The sequence below is a fragment of the Myxocyprinus asiaticus genome, chromosome 23 (assembly GCF_019703515.2).
Source record: "Myxocyprinus asiaticus isolate MX2 ecotype Aquarium Trade chromosome 23, UBuf_Myxa_2, whole genome shotgun sequence".
NCBI classification, from domain to species: domain Eukaryota; kingdom Metazoa; phylum Chordata; class Actinopteri; order Cypriniformes; family Catostomidae; genus Myxocyprinus; species Myxocyprinus asiaticus.
The window spans coordinates 25,101,689-25,119,108 of NC_059366.1; the positions used below are offsets into that span (position 1 = coordinate 25,101,689).

The 17,420-nt window shown below is 38.2% G+C and overlaps 1 protein-coding gene across 2 annotated transcripts in view; it reads right to left on the bottom strand.

Moving 5' to 3' along the window:
* Positions 1 to 17,420, bottom strand: part of slka (STE20-like kinase a) — a 49,948-nt gene that overhangs the window by 1,966 nt on the left and 30,562 nt on the right. The window contains exons 13-18 of one of the 2 annotated variants that reach the window (XM_051650824.1): positions 12,641 to 12,733; positions 9,540 to 9,669; positions 6,006 to 6,130; positions 4,086 to 4,274; positions 3,842 to 3,967; positions 3,468 to 3,581 (exon numbers count right to left, since the gene is read on the bottom strand). In XM_051650824.1, coding sequence (XP_051506784.1) covers positions 3,468 to 3,581; positions 3,842 to 3,967; positions 4,086 to 4,274; positions 6,006 to 6,130; positions 9,540 to 9,669; positions 12,641 to 12,733 — 777 coding nt within the window. The remainder of the gene's footprint in view (positions 1 to 3,467; positions 3,582 to 3,841; positions 3,968 to 4,085; positions 4,275 to 6,005; positions 6,131 to 9,539; positions 9,670 to 12,640; positions 12,734 to 17,420) is intronic. The other variant, XM_051650827.1, reaches the window with a different exon arrangement.

A 17,420-nucleotide genomic window follows, 5' to 3' on the forward strand; every position in this document is an offset into this window, starting at 1 on the left:
AGGTCCTTACAATGCAAGTGAATGGTGACCAGAACATAGAAGGTCCAAAATGTACATAAAGGCAGCATAAATGTAATCCATACGACTCCAGTGGTTAAATCATGTCTTCTGAAGCAGTATGATAAGTGTGGGTGAGAAACAGATCAATATTTAAGTTCTTTTTCACTATCAATCTCCACCTTTTTACCAGCCCCAACCAGCAGGTGGCTGAATGTGAATGTCACTTCCACACCAGAATGTGGAAGTGAAAATGTAGATTTTCAGTAGAAAAAACAACTGACTATCAACCAACAGCTGAATGTCAATACAGTACAATACTGTACATTCTATATATATATATATATATATATATATATATATATATATATATATATATATATATACTTTTTTATATATTTGATTTTTTATTTTTATTGAATAATGTGTATCTATATAGTGCGTATTGTATACTGTACAGTGTATATTATTATTTGTATATTGTTGAGTGTAATTATGTGTATAACAGATGTTTAAATTGTGTTGTGTTAATTTGATGTTATTGTAAATTGGTATATGTCTCATCACTGTCACGACTGCTATGTTGATCGGAACTGCACCCAAGAATTTCACACACCATTGCACTTGTGTATATGGCTGTGTGACAATAAAGTGATTTGATTTTGATTTAATTTGATTTGAAAATGACTTAAATATTGATCTGTTTCTCAACCACACCTATCATATAATTTCAGAAGACATGGATTTAACCACTGGAGTTTTATGGGTTACTTTTATACTGCTTTTATGTACTTTTTGGACATCCAAAGTTCTAGTCACCATTCACTTGCATAATGAGGACCTACAGAGCTTAAATTCTAAAAATCTTCATTTGTGTTCTGCAGAAGAAAGTTAAACATCTGGGATGGCATGAGTGTGAGTCAATGATGAGAGAATTTTTATTCTCAAATTTTCAAGTGTAGCTTCCCAAGCTACAAGATACTCATAACTTAAAAAGGGTCATAACATGCCTTTTTTATTATTTTAATATGTTCATTGAGGTTCACTTATAATATGAGCAAAGTTTTTTTGCACACAAAAAACAAACAAACGAACAAGTCATATATTTGTAAAACATGATAATTTTCCACTCTCATTCTGACCCTCTGTCAGAAACACTCAGTTTTGGTGCTGCTTCTCCTTTAAGACTTGACAGTAAACGCCCACTATTATGATTGGCACTCTACTCTTGACTGGGGCCTGTTCTTTGTACGTCGCTTAATACATCTGAGATGATATGATGTATTTCAGATCTTCTAATTGTGATACTTCCTCTCTAGCTAATTCTGTTCTTCAAACACATAAGCAGATTTGATTAGTATATCTGGACTGAGATGTTTGAGATAATTGCACGTTCCTGTGTTTACTCAAAACCATGATCAGCAATGCAGTGATTGGTTGGGGAAACGACAGACCAATGTAACGACATCTTACATTTTAGTAAAAATATGAATATGATATAAAAAAGTTGTTATTTGCATGTACATAACTGTTAATATTTACATAAAAATATATAGGCCTATAAAGTAGTTAACCCATTGAGCTTTTGTGGGATCAGCTAGACTGTAAGGTGCGTGAGAAGTGCCAGACAAGACACATCTATGGCAAGTGCTACAGGAAGTGTGGAGTGAAATGTCACCTGAGTATCTGGACAAACTGACAGCTGGAATGTCAAGGATCTGCAAAGCTGTCACTACTGCACATGGAGGATTTTTTGATGAGAACTCATTGAAGTAGTTTAAGAAGTTCTGAACATTTTATTCAAATTGTAATAGTAATTTTTCACGTTATTAATGTCCTGACTATACATTGTGATCAGTTGAATGCCACTTTGGTGAAGTAAAAATTTCTTTCCATAAAAGCAAAATCTGTACATTATTCCAAACTTCTGGCCGCCAGTGTATGTATTTGCTTTGAAATGGCATAAAACTTTATTAATTTTTTTAATCAAAGGAACCATAATTTTAACAAAACAGACATTGTAGCCAAGCAGTTACAACATGTTTAAAGGTGCAGTATGTAACAATTTTCATGTAATATTCGCAACTTAAAAAATGAGCCCTTCCCAGACTTTCTACGTTGCCTATTAAAGCCTGTAGACTGATTTTCATGCGAAGGGAGCTTTTGTCGGGAAAATCCAAAGGATGTGACGTTTATGCATGCTCCCGAGAGCCTTGCCTCAGGCATTAGCTTCTCTTCCGCTATTCAACAGCGACAACATACTGCAACACTAGGTAATGTTATCTTAGAGATGGAATCCAGCGAATGTCCAGCTCCCAGCACATCACTGACTCCTACACAAACTCAGAAAAAAAACATTTATCTACTGAATCCCATCTGGCTAAGCGGGAACGTGATCATGGTCGAGCGAAAACTAGAGTGAACATCAGCAGGGCATTTGATTCCTGGAGGGACCTTCGTTCGGTTTTGGGGATCAAAACTGACCCTGAATTGGCGTTCTTCTTATTAGACAGGTAAGATTACATAACTGCAAAGCATGTGAAATATAGTGCCATAAGGACTGATCTGTGTAATTTTAGCTAACTTGATCTTGCCTGCTAATGCTGATGAATTGCAAGCTACCTTGCTTCATAACTTTCAAATAATTTCAACGATCTTCTCTTTATACTAAAAGTCAGGTATACAGGATAAATTTAAGCAAATACGCTGGTTTCTTGATCGTCATACAACATATGACATACAAAACATACAATAGTGCAACATAACAGTGCAGTGCAACAGTAAACTGTCTGGTATAGTTCGGTAGTATGTAGTTGTATGTGTGTATCAGTATGATATGTTTGCTGATAAGCAGTTTTAGTTTAGTCTCAAAGTTTGTAGTAAAACAATCATAACTGTGTAATTTTAATTATGCCACCTCATCTGTCAGTACGATGCCAGTGAATCATGTTCAGTCTCTTTGTACGTTACGTCATTGTTTTGATCGATGTTCGCTTGCTCGCGTCCCTATGGAGTGTGCGCACGAGCAACAGGTAGCTGGCTGCAGTTCACTTAACGGCCACAGGTCATTAATAACAAGAGTTTCTGAATCATACATACTGCACCTTTAATGAGAGCATTGAAAACATCTCGTGATCATGAGCACCGCATGTGCACAGAACAGCGCAGCAACAGTTCACCCTGAAGCGCACACAAACCATGTATTAACTGAATGTAATCGCAGCCTTTTGCGGTTTATTAATCACTTATGACAATACTGCCATTTTGGTGTTATTTTGATTAATTGTGCAGCCCTGAAGGATAGTATAACATGCTCTTTAGGCAACGTAATGGCACATTTAAAAAACTTTAAAAAACTAAATTGCTTAATTTTACTTCGATCGCCAGCAAAATCATTGGGATAATACGGTTTCATGAATTTTCAATATATTGCCCAGCCCTACCTTACACATTCAGTTGTTATACAATACCTTCTTTCTGGGCCGAAGCTTCTCCCTCCAGTCTTTCAGCTCCTGACTGTGTTCCTCATCCAGCTCCTTCAGCTTCTGAGTCTCATGCTCAATCAGCAGGTGGCATTTCTCATTCTGATGGTAATAAGACAGCAACCCAGATGTTACAACAAAAGACAAGAGGGCAGCAGAGTTACTAGTTTAATTTAAAAGGCTGAGCAGAACTGAGAGTGTAAACACAATCAAAAAATGCAAGCATAACGGTATGAGGAAAACAATGAGTGGGTCTCATTAACTAATAATTACGTACAGCTTCTCATCTTCACATAAAATTATGTTTAGCATCAACATGGTTAGTGAATGAGACCTAATGTGTGTAAATGTAAGTTACAGACCTGCATCTGTTGAAGTTCTCTGATGTTGGAGTCACACTGTAACTGTAGGTCTCTCATCTGGTTCTCATGTTTCTGATGCTGATGAAGTCTCTCATTCTTCTGTCTCTTGTCCTCTTGAGCTGCAAACTGCTCAAAAGCAATACAGAAAACACCCCAGAACTTTAGAGAAAAAGAAACCCAAACCTGATCTCTTTGATGTTGACACCTGAATGCTGGACAATGGAATTATTGAGCTTCCTCGGACCTGTTTGATCTTCTCTCTGTCCTGCTCTGGTGTTCCTGTGCCAGTGATCCGCAGGCTCTTTTTAAACATTGCCATGCGGGTCTTTGCCTCGCCACGCTGGATCTTCGGCAGCCGAGCTCTCTCCTGTGCCTGCCTGTTCTTCATCTCCTCTATCAGCCGCTGGTTATAACCCTGCATCTGCTCCATCTCCTGATGGCCAGCCATGCGGAAACACATACACACATTAGGGATGAGCATATTTTCGTAATAGAGTAGTCGACTATTTGTTCTTAATGAATTCCTGTATAATTAATTGATTTCGGGTTCACCTGACCCCGATTAAAAATGTTAATTGGGGGGCAATTACATCAGACCTATTCTAGCATTCAAAAACAGCTAGACAGAGCACAACAGAATGGAACAGAACTCAGCAGAACTTAAACATGTTTTTAAAAGTTGGACTACTTTTAACTCGACATGGCATTAAAATGCAAGCAGCGAGGCCTGGGTAGCTCAGCAAGTTAAGACGCTGACTACCACACCTGGAATCGCAAGTTCGAATCCAGGGCGTGCTGAGTGACTCCAGTCAGGTTTCCTAAACATGTTGGATTACCCTCCTCGTGGTCGCTACAACGTGTTTCTCACTCTCGGTGGCGCGCGTGGGGGAATAGCGTAAGCCTCCACACGCGCTAGGTCTCCGTGGTAATGTGCTCAACAAGCCACATGATAAGATGCGTGGATTGACTGTCTCAGACGTGGAGGCAACCGAGATTCGTCCTAAGCCACTCGGACTGAGGCAAGCCACTACGCCACCAAGAGGACTTGGGAATTGTGCATGCCAAATTGGTGTTTATTATGACAAGTGGTTCTCAATTATGAGATCTAGATTATGACAGTGGTTCTCAAAGACTGACCCATCCTCAAATCTCGTTCACTTTCACACATTCAACACAAATAGTGAAAATACACTTAAGAACCGATATGCACAATTTCTTTTCCTCTGCATTTTCTCCCGACTTGTTGAAACTTTCGCCTGGCACCGCAGTGCTTCCTGCGTGCATAGCTCTTGACAGCCCAAAGTGTTGATGTCAGGTGCGCTCATGTAAACAAGGCCATTCTTGAATGCACGCCAGTTTCAAATGAATGACGATGTGAATTAACACTTAAATTTCAGTCTGTTCCTCACACAACACTATCATATGGCTTCGGAAGAATTGAAATCTAAGACACAAGTGTTATTGATGACTTAATGGCACTTTTGTGTGTGCTTTTGGAGCTTGGTCAGCCACAAACACGATCCTCTCTTCCCTGAATCTTGTGTTTCATGGATGAAAAAAGTAATACAGATTTTGAACAACAAGGGTGAGTAAATGGCGGAAAGGTCCGTTTTTATTAAAGTTTCGGTATCATTAATCAGGTGCATATTATTATCCAGAGGTCCTGACCGCTACCAAAACAGCGTATAGACGGCGCTGTCACGTGATACTTATTACTTTTTTCAGCACTGGCTAGGATGCTGCAATCACAGTCAATTATTATTACAGGATGAGGATTTTTAAAAAAACTTTTATAGAGACTGCTGAAGCTTATTTCCATTCATAGATATGCATCCTTGCAATTATCAGTTTTTTTATTTAAAAAATAACTAGAGTAAAATTGTATCCAATGAGATAAAACTTTCTGGTAGTTAAATACGGATGAATGGAGGATTCGGTTTTCTGAGTGGCCAAGCGCCCCCTGGAGTGAAGAGTAAAAAACCTTTTTTTGTCAAATGAAGATGAAAGAGAAAATTTTGTTTAATCTTTCAAAAGCATTTTTTTCAGTAAAAACCAATTTTTTTTTCGATTAGGTTATTTGGAGAAGTTTTTCTTGTTTCAAAGGGGGGCGTGACTCGAAAAAATTGAGAACCACTGGATTATAAAGATGACAGGAAAGGCTCACCTTATCATGCCTCTTGAGGAGCTGATGTCTCTGCATGAAGTACTGGTCCTTCAGCTGCTGCTTCAGCAACTGGTGTTTCTCCTGCAGGTGGCGCTCCTCCAGCTCCCACATGGCTGCTTCTCGAGCTGTGTGTTTGTGAGCCAAAGATAAAAGGAAAGAAAAATTATCATCCTTTAAAACTGTGACACACTGAGCAGAGGCTTTACAAGGGAACCAGACCATTTGACTCTGTGCAGGTTTAGGCATGTTTTCAAGCATGATATCACACAGTTCATAGATGGTTCATTTCAACACTGTCTGGGCTCATTTTCACACCCACATCTCATTAAATGAGATCTAGGCCACACCTCAAGAGGCATATGGCTGGCCTTTATAGGACCTCAAGAACTTTATAATTGGACCTCAGTCTGAAAATAACATTGTTTTATTGAATTGCAATTGCAGAGGTACAGAGATCTTAAATGTCTATTGAAGCAAACAACTTGTTTGGCTTGTTTCCTATGTGGTTTGAGTTGAAATGTGAACTAGATGAATAGACTACACCACATATGCTCTGCTGCTTTATTTATGGTAATGAGAGTAACCCCAATTCAACACAAGTGCCTGCACAAAATTTCCTACTGCAATACCTGTGAAGTTTGAGATGCAGCTATTTGAGCAATTAACCCTTGTGCACTGTTTGTGTGGTACAGGACTTGGTGACTTTTCCGCCACTAGCTAACTGAACACACAAAAAAAGAAAAGAAATGTGGATTTGATTCAATAAGTCTAGGGTCATAAAAGAAACAGCAACACTTGTGATGTTCAGGGTCATTTTTGACCTGCCATAGGAAATGAATGGGAAATACTAAAATACAGAGATCTTTTTTTGTTTTTGTCAAATAAAAATCAATATATCATACACAATGCAGAACACAACCACCCACATACGCATACAGGTTTTTTTTTTTTACTACAGGTGCATCTCAATAAATTAGAATGTTGTGGAAAAGTTCATTTATTTCAGTAATTCAACTCAAATTGTGAAACTCGTGTATTAAATAAATTCAATGCACACAGACTGAAGTAGTTTAAGTCTTTGGTTCTTTTAATTGTGATGATTTTGTCTCACATTTAACAAAAACCCACCAATTCACTATCTCAAAAAATTAGAATACATCATAAGACCAATAAAAAAAAACATTTTTAGTGAATTGTTGGCCTTCTGGAAAGTATGTTCATTTACTGTATATGTACTCAGTACAGGCTCCTTTTGCTTTAATTACTGCCTCAATTCGGCGTGGCATGGAGGTGATCAGTTTGTGGCACTGCTGAGGTGGTATGGAAGCCCAGGTTTCTTTGACAGTGGCCTTCAGCTCATCTGCATTTTTTGGTCTCTTGTTTCTCATTTTCCTCTTAACAATACCCCATAGATTCTCTATGGGGTTCAGGTCTGGTGAGTTTGCTGGCCAGTCAAGCACACCAACACCATGGTCATTTAACCAACTTTTGGTGCTTTTGGCAGTGTGGGCAGGTGCCAAATCCTGCTGGAAAATGAAATCAGCATCTTTAAAAAGCTGGTCAGCAGAAGGAAGCATGAAGTGCTCCAAAATTTCTTGGTAAACGGGTGCAGTGACTTTGGTTTTCAAAAAACACAATGGACCAACACCAGCAGATGACATTGCACCTCAAATCATCACAGACTGTGGAAACTTAACACTGGACTTCAAGCAACTTGGGCTATGAGCTTCTCCACCCTTCCTCCAGACTCTAGGACCTTGGTTTCCAAATGAAATACAAAACTTGCTCTCATCTGAAAAGAGGACTTTGGAACACTGGGCAACAGTCCAGTTCTTCTTCTCCTTAGCCCAGGTAAGACGCCTCTGATGTTGTCTGTGGTTCAGGAGTGGCTTAACAAGAGGAATACAACAACTGTAGTGTCTGTGTGTGGTGGCTCTTGATGCCTTGACCCCAGCCTCAGTCCATTCCTTGTGAAGTTCACCCAAATTCTTGAATTGATTTTGCTTGACAATCATAAGGTTGAGGTTCTCTTGGTTGGTTGTGCATCTTTTTCTTCCACATTTTTTCCTTCCACTCAACTTTCTGTTAACATGCTTGGATACAGCACTCTGTGAACAGCCAGCTTCTTTGGCAATGAATGTTTGTGGCTTACCCTCCTTGTGAAGGGTGTCAATGATTGTCTTCTGGACAACTGTCAGATCAGCAGTCTTCCCCATGATTGTGTAGCCTAGTGAACCAAACTGAGAGACCATTTTGAAGGCTCAGGAAACCTTTGCAGGTGTTTTGAGTTGATTAGCTGATTGGCATGCCACCATATTCTAATTTTTTGAGATAGTGAATTGGTGGATTTTTGTTAAATGTGAGCCAAAATCATCACAATTAAAAGAACCAAAGACTTAAACTACTTCAGTCTGTGTGCACTGAATTTATTTAATACACGAGTTTCACAATTTGAGTTGAATTACTGAAATAAATGAACTTTTCCATGACATTCTAAGTTATTGAGATGCACCTGTATATTAGTGATCTCTCATTGACTCTCATTTCATATCAGGCTAACAATATTTTCTCTTCCCCCAACCCTAATCATCACACAAACATGTGCACATACACTAGATTTGAAGCTCAATATCATCTGACCAATTTAAGAGGACATTTGGCCCCCACAGGTGTAGATAAACCTGTCTATATATACCATACATACCACACAGGTCAAAGTCTGACCCCTGTGTGACAAAGTTTATGCTAGAATTTTGATGTTTAAATGACAGGAAACAAAATAAAAACTCTCTTTTCTTTGTTACACAATCAAATTTGACTGTGGAACATTGTCATGTTTGACAGCATATTGGAGCATCATTTCAAAATCTGACACTTAGAAAAAAATGCTACAATTTGACATTCATGAAGCACTGAAGTCATCTACTGGACATAGTTATTTCATCTAATTTTTATTTTTATTCCAACAGATGTCCCCAGAGACCCCCAATGCTTGATAAATTTGATTTTTTATACTATTTAGACCCTTTCAATTTACTGAAATTAAGTGTTTTTTATCGAAGTGAAGATAACATAAAATGTGCTTTTATATGAAAATGAATGGTGAAATTGAGTAATTTAGAGCTAAATAAGGTCTAAATACCATAAAATCCCCCCCACAAATCCACAACTTTAGTGTTTTTACTTTAGTAAAATGGGTGGCATTACATATCTTAAAAAAATAAATAAATAAATAAATAAAAAGACAATTACACATGTATGTTCGAGTCATTGACAAGTGTGACTCACAAATGAACAGTGCACAAGGGTTAATGTACTTTATCTCTACCTTTGGTACTAAACTGGGCTGCATTTCCCAAAGCATCATAAGCCTAAGTAGATCGTAGAAACCATTGGCACCAATGGTCTCTACGATCAACTTAAGCTTGCTTTGCTTTTGGGAAACGGAGCCCTGGATAGTCTAACACTAGTTTTGTGCAACAAATTTTTAAGATGAGAATATTTGAAGTAGCCTCTCTTTAAATGGTGTCTGACCTCTCATGAGCTGCTGCTTGTGGTTAAGACAGTCTCTTTCTATAGTTGCAATCTCTAGTTTGTGCTGCTGGATGATCTTCTTTAGAGCTCCATCCAGTTCTTGCTGCTGCCTCTGAAGAAACTCTTGCTCCTGAGAGAGAAAAGAAGAGAGAAGGGAAGAGAAAGAAAAAAGGATAAAGGGGTAGAAGGACAACAGGGGTGTTAAAATAATTAGTATTTGTACATAATGCACAAGGAAAAACCAAAGTGGCATTTCATATGAGCACTACCACAGCACTGATACCACATCATTAAGAGGAGTCACACACTTAAACCATTTAACAAATATAAAACATTGATATTCATGATAAATGGATAATGAATTTAAATGAAAGGAATAAACTAGAGAAAAGATCAACAACACATTCAAAAATTCACAGTACAGTATAACCTAAGCTAATGCATACAGTAACAACACTGAAATCTGAGGCAACCAGAACATTGTAGGTAACAGTAATGTATGCACTGGAGTTATAAATACAGTGGGGTTCTGAGACCACTAGTGAAAATGGTTTACATTAATAGAATAAAATGGTTGCATTATTTGATCAGGAAAACAATTTGAATGAAAAGTTGAATAAAAAATAAATAAATAAATAAATATTAGAATATTTTAATAATTGAGTTGCAAAGCCCCCTTTTGCTTTAATGAAAGCATGCACTTGAACTGGCATGGACTCAAAGATTGTGCAAAACCTGATTATCCATTTTGCTTTGTACAAAGGATTTAAAGTGATAGTTCACCCAAAAATGAAAATTCTCTCATGATTTCCTCACCCTCATTGCATCCCAGATGTGTATGACTTTCTTCTGCAGAACACAAAAGAAGATTTTTAGAAGAATATTTCAGCTCTGTAGGTCCATTCAACCCATTCACATACAAGTAAATGGGTGCCAACATTTTGAAGCTCCAAAATCCACATAAAGGGATATATAAAGTCCACTTTAAGTAATCCATATGACTCAAGTGGTTAAATCCATAACTTCTAAAGCAATATGATAGGTGTGGGTGAGAAACAGATCAATATTTAAGTCATTTTTTTTTTTTATAATAATAAATTCTCCTCCCTGCCCAGTAGGGGGTGTTATGCATGAAAAAAAATTTAAATCACCAAAAACAAAAGGAGAAAGTGAAAGTGAAGGAAAAAGGACTTAAATATTGGTCTTTTTTTTTTTTTTTTTTTTAATCATATCACTTCAGAAGATATGAATTTAACCACCAGAGTCATATGGAGTACTTTTGTGTTGCCCTTATGTGGATTTTGGAGCGTCAAAATTTTGGCACCCATTCGCTTGCATTGTATGGAACAACAGAGCTGAATTATTCTTCTAAGAATCTTTGTTTGTGTTCTGTCATACACATCTGGGATGGAAAGAGGGTGAGTATATGATGAGAGAATTTTCATTTTTGTTTGAACTAACCCTTTTATTTGATTAGTGACCAGGTTTAAATAATAAAAAATAAAAAAAAAAATAATAATAATAATATTAAATATATTTTTATGAGGTGTCCGACTTTTGGACTCCACTGTTTCTGGTAATAGAGATGAATCAATAATAAAAATAACAATGCTAACTAACCATCTACTGAGAAATCTTCAACTTCTGTTTTGAGCTTGGCCTTCAGTGGCACACATAAATAGTAGCACAGGTGACGCACAGAAACTTGACTAAAGCTTCAGTAACAGTATGAGAGAGAGTGAGCGGATAGAAGAGATACTGAGACACTGCAGCAACACAGCAACAGCACTCCAAAACAACAAAGTACCTTCCTGCCCACATGTGCCGTCCACATCACAATAAAACACTGCTGTGCCAGAACAAATGGGATGTGCTTTTGTGGAATCATTGTACAGTATGTAATCTAATCAAATTAGTCCTGCTGGCGTCATTCAGCAAATTTACAATTCGAGTGTGAGATCAAACAATGGCGTAGTGATGCAAGGGAGGCTCACGTGAACTTCCACAACAGGGAAGAGGCATTTCCAAGTACTTAGCATATGTACTTGTGATAACATATTACAACTATTATTTTGATGGTTTATCTTCTATAGTTTTAAATTGTTACTGTATACTCCCAGAACTATTTAAATCAGGGGGTTTCAAGGTCAGCAAGGGGGCACTAAGGGGTAAGCAGTGTTGGGTAGATTACTTCTGAAATGTTTTCTGGTACTGATTACAAATCAATCTAAAATTGTTATCAGTAACGTAATCTTTTAGATTACCAGTACACTTTTGTAGGTAATCTAATCTGACTACTTAAGGATAACAATGCATGTTTTGGTACCATAACTTACACTCCTTTCATTAAACTTCAGTAAACATGAAAACAAACAGCAATTTGCTATTCGTATTGCTCTATGACACTGTGTATTTGTGTGTGCATCTGCTTTGTTAGTTACATGATGGACGGGCACATGTGAGAGGGTTGAGTCACAAGGAGAGAGGAGACTTACATCCTGCATCTGAGCGTTGAACAGAGCACATGAGGACAATTGAAACGACTGTATCATAACCTGGGCCACCCCCTGTGGAGCAAAACACAGCCAACTCTACCACGTCAGGAACAGGGGACACACACCAGCACTCAGCTGTATCCCACACAAACCACAAACACCTCACACACTTCTTCCTTCCAATAATCTATTCTCCTTCTTGCAGTTATCTGTTAGTTCCAGGGTCTCAGACACCTGTGGCCAGGCTGAGACCTGCATGCAGAAAAATCTGTTCCTCTAGACTGATGGACAGCATGAGAGAGAGCTGGTTTAGCAGCAGGTGAGTCTGAAGGTCAGTGAGGGCCCATCTGGACCATCATCCATTAGTGCAGCTGTCGTCTTTGACATGCGTGATGATATGCAGCATACATCATTAGTCTGTTATGGCTCTCACTCTCTCAAGATTGATGCAGAAGGAACTTTTCACACTTACAATTTTTTTTCTCCCCGTATGAATTCTAAGGAAGAACCCTGATTTCTAGCATTCCCTCTGCACTTCAAGGCCAGAGGGGTGAAAAAGAGAAGAAGTTCAGGTTGTGTGTGTGTGGTAGCTATTGACTAAATTACCTCTTCCTGTTGAACGACTGCTAGGTCTTCCTTTACGCGTTTCATGAGCTCTTTTCTTATGTGTTTGGGGGACAGTCCAACCTCTTGTTTGACCTACAGTGAGCATGCAGACTGTTGGGAATTGAGGCTTTACTCACGCAGAAACTGATTATGGCAGCCAAATCATTAGTCTGAGAGCGTCATGCAAATTCTGACACGAAGGGATAATTCACTATGATAATGATTGGTTTAGTATTTGAGGGATAATCATCCCCAAACCACAAGCAATTATTTCCAACTGAGTTAGCAGTAAATATAAAGATGATTCCAATAGCCCATATTCAGAGACCATGTCAAGAGTTGATGAGAAGCAAAAAAGAAAAGTGAAAGCCACCTAACATCTAATATAGATCCCTTCTTAACCTTCACGACTGTTATACAGATCAGAATGTGACAGATGCCCTCAAAGTAATCTCTAAAAAGATGCACACCTCTACAGGTGCTGGTCATATAATTAGAATATCATCAAAAAGTTGATTTATTTCACTAATTCCATTCAAAAAGTGAAACTTGTATATTATATTCATTCATTACACACAGACTGATATATTTCAAATGTTTTTCTTTTAATTTTGATGATTATAACTGACAACTAAGGAAAATCCCAAATTCAGTATCTCAGAAAATTAGAATATTGTGAAAAGGTTCAATATTGAAGACACCTGGTGCCACACTCTAATCAGCTAATTAACTCAAAACACCTGCAAAGGCCTTTAAATGGTCTCTCAGTCTAGTTCTGTACGCTACACAATCATGGGGAAGACTGCTGACTTGACAGTTGTCCAAAAGACGACCATTGACACGTTGCACAAGGAGGGCAAGACACAAAAGGTCATTGCAAAAGAGGCTGGCTGTTCACAGAGCTCTGTGTCCAAGCACATTAATAGAGAGGCGAAGGGAAGGAAAAGATGTGGTAGAAAAAAAGTGTACAAGCAATAGGGATAACCGCACACTGGAGAGGATTGTGAAACAAAATCCATTCAAAAATGTGGGGGAGATTCACAAAGATTGGACTGCAGCTGGAGTCAGTGCTTCAAGAACCACTACGCACAGACGTATGCAAGACATGGGTTTCAGCTGTCGCATTCCTTGTGTCAAGCCACTCTTGAACAACAGACAGCGTCTGAAGCGTCTCGCCTGGGCTAAAGACAAAAAGGACTGGACTGCTGCTGAGTGGTCCAAAGTTATGTTCTCTGATGAAAGTAAATTTTGCATTTCCTTTGGAAATCAGGGTCCCAGAGTCTGGAGGAAGAGAAGAGAGGCACACAATCCACGTTGCTTGAGGTCCAGTGTAAAGTTTCCACAGTCAGTGATGGTTTGGGGTGCCATGTCATCTGCTGGTGTTGGTCCACTGTGTTTTCTGAGGTCCAAGGTCAACGCAGCCATATACCAGGAAGTTTTAGAGCACTTCATGCTTCCTGCTGCTGACCAACTTTATGGAGATGCAGATTTCATTTTCCAACAGGACTTGGCACCTGCACACAGTGCCAAAGCAACCAGTATCTGGTTTATGGACCATGGTATCCCTGTTCTTAATTGGCCAGCAAACTTGCCTGACCTTAACCCCATAGAAAATCTATGGGGTATTGTGAAGAGGAAGATGCGATATGCCAGACCCAACAATGCAGAAGAGCTGAAGGCCACTATCAGAGCAACCTGGGCTCTCAGAAGTTTACTGAATTTGGGATTTTCCTTAGTTGTCAGTTATAATCATCAAAATTAAAAGAAATAAACATTTGAAATATATCAGTCTGTGTGTAATGAATGAATATAATATACAAGGTTCACTTTTTGAATGGAATTAGTGAAATAAATCAACTTTTTGATGATATTCTAATTATATGACCAGCACCTGTATATAGCTGATGCTGACACATTCTTTTGCAAGAAGAGCTGAAATGTGTCAGCAGGGCACTATTTTCAGCAAATCAGCAGAAAATATGTCAGTTTGATCAAGCAACAGATATATGTTTTGCTGGGGGAGGCAATTTTTTTTTCCATTGACCTCTGTCTTAGAAATGTCAGTGCCTGTCACACTGTTGTGAAAATATTCATACTTTTAATAAAAGACCAATATATTAGCCATGCTGACACTGTACATTGGACAATACTTGGCCAAAATCATCATGTACATGATTGTTTTAAAATGATCATGTGCTCGATGGGCTGATTAACAGAAGTTGTCATTCTGCCTAGTAATAACCTCTAGATATCAGTAACAGCCATTGAAAAACCCATTTTGATCAACCACTACTCACTTTATCTGCTGTTCAGCATTAGAGGTTTTCCATTTAGGTGTGCATCATATAACAGAGATCACTTAAACAGCAATTTTACACTGAAAGGAAAATTACTTTACAGTACACCGACAGTCTTTTAATATATGTACAGCTGAAGTCAGAAGTTTACATACACCTTAGCCAAATACATTTAAACTTTTTTAAAATATAAAATAAAAAATAAAACGTTTTTCACAATTCCTGACATTTAATCATAGAAAACATTCCCTGTCTTAGGTCAGTTAGGATCACTACTTTATGAATGTGAAATATCAGAATAATAGTAGAGAGAAGGATTCATTTCAGCTTTTATTTCTTTCATCACATTCCCAGTGGGTCAGAAGTTTACATACAATTTGTTAATATTTGGTAGCATTGCCTTTAAATTGTTTAACTTGGGTCAAATGTTTTGGGTAGCCTTCCACAAGCTTCTCACAATAAGTTGCTGAAATTTTGGCCCATTCCTCCAGACAGAACTGGTGTAACCGAGTCAGGTTTGTAGGCCTCATTGCTCGCGCACGCTTTTTCAGTTCTGCCCATAAATTTTCTATCAGATTGAGGTCAGGGCTTTGTGATGGCCACTCCAATACCTTGACTTTGTTGCCCTTAAGCCACTTTTCCACAACTTCGGAGGTATGCTTGGGGTCATTGTCCATTTGGAAGACCCATTTGCGACCGAGCTTTAACTTCCTGGCTGATGTCTTGAGATGTTGCTTCAATATATCCACATCATTTTCCTTCCTCATGATGCCATATATTTTGTGAAGTGCACCAGTCCCTCCTGCAGCAAAGCACCCCCACAACATGATGCTGCCACCCCCATGCTTCATGGTTGAGATGGTGTTCTTCGGCTTGCAAACCTCACCCTTTTTCCTCCAAACATACCGATGATCATTATGGCCAAAAAGTTACATTTTTGTTTCACCGGTTAGATTCAGATACAAAAACTAAGATCTTTGTACCCATGTGCACTTGCAAACTGTAGTCTGGCTTTTTTATGGTGGTTTTGGAGCACTGGATTCTTCCTTGCTGAGCAGCCTTTCAGGTTATGTCGATATAGGACTTGTTTTACTGTGGATATAGATACTTGTCTGCCTGTTTCCTCCAGCATCTTCACAAAGTCCTTTGCTGTTGTTCTGGGATTGATTTGCACTTTTCGCAACAAACTACCTTCATCTCTAGGAGATAGAATGCGTCTCCTTCCTGAGCAGTATGATGGCTGTGTGGTCCCATGGTGTTTATACTTGCATACTATTGTTTGTACAGATGAACATGGTACCTTCAGGCGTTTGGAAATTGCTCTTAAGGATGAACCAGACTTGTGGAGGTCTATAATTTTTTTTCTGTGCTCTTGGCTGATTTCTTTTGATTTTCCCATGATGTCAAGCAAAGAGACAATGAGTTTGAAGGTAGGCCTTAAAATACATCCACAGGTACACCTCCAATTAGCCTATCAGAAGCTAATTGCCTAAAGGCTTGACAACATTTTCTGGAATTTTCCAAGCTACTTAAAGGCACAGTTAACTTAGTGTATGTAAACTTCTGACCCACTGGAATTGTGATATAGTCAATTAAAAGTGAAACAATCTGTCTGTAAACAATTGTTGGAAAAGTTACTCATGTCATGCACAAAGTATATGTCCTAAACGACTTGCCAAAACTAGTTTACTAATATGAAATCTGTGGAGTGGTTAAAAAATGAGTTTTAATAACTTCAACCCAAGTGTATGTAAACTTCTGACATCAACTGAATTACAATATGTTATACAGTCCTAACAAAAGCAGATCTCGGAGAAGAGGCCCTTCACCAAGCACTGATCTTCATTCATTACATCACACTCACACAGGCAACACCATTAGTGACAAAAGCATAAACATATCAGAACCATATCTGTTAAGAAAAACATTCTAAATATTAATATTTTAATAAAAAATTTACTACATTCAAAACATAATATTTTATAAGTAGAATTAATAAATTGTAATCAAAATGCATTTGAACTGTTACTGTATATCATGAGAGAAGAAAGAGGAGACAAAGAGATATTACCATATGTGCCTCCATTAAGGCATGTCTATGCAGATGAGAGAGTTGATGATGACTTTAGAATTAGAGAGGAACAAGCTGTCTAGTACAACCACAGAAGTACCAAATAAGACGAGAATCCACAGATACTATTATACAGCTTGGCGCAAGATACGATTATATCTCTAAGAACAAATCATGCAGGCTGATCATGCAATGACAAACCAAACATGTTTCTTACTAGGAAAGCAAATGCACCATGCATCAGTAAGTAAAAGTAACTAGGAAAGGTCCTGTGAGAGACCCACACATTTCCGTTAAGCCATGCATTGAAAGTTTGCACTGAAATCATTTCTATTCTTAAGCAACACTTGAAAACACCAGCAGGAGGAACCCATGAAAAAATGAAAGAGCCTTCAGTTTGTCCATTGCTTAG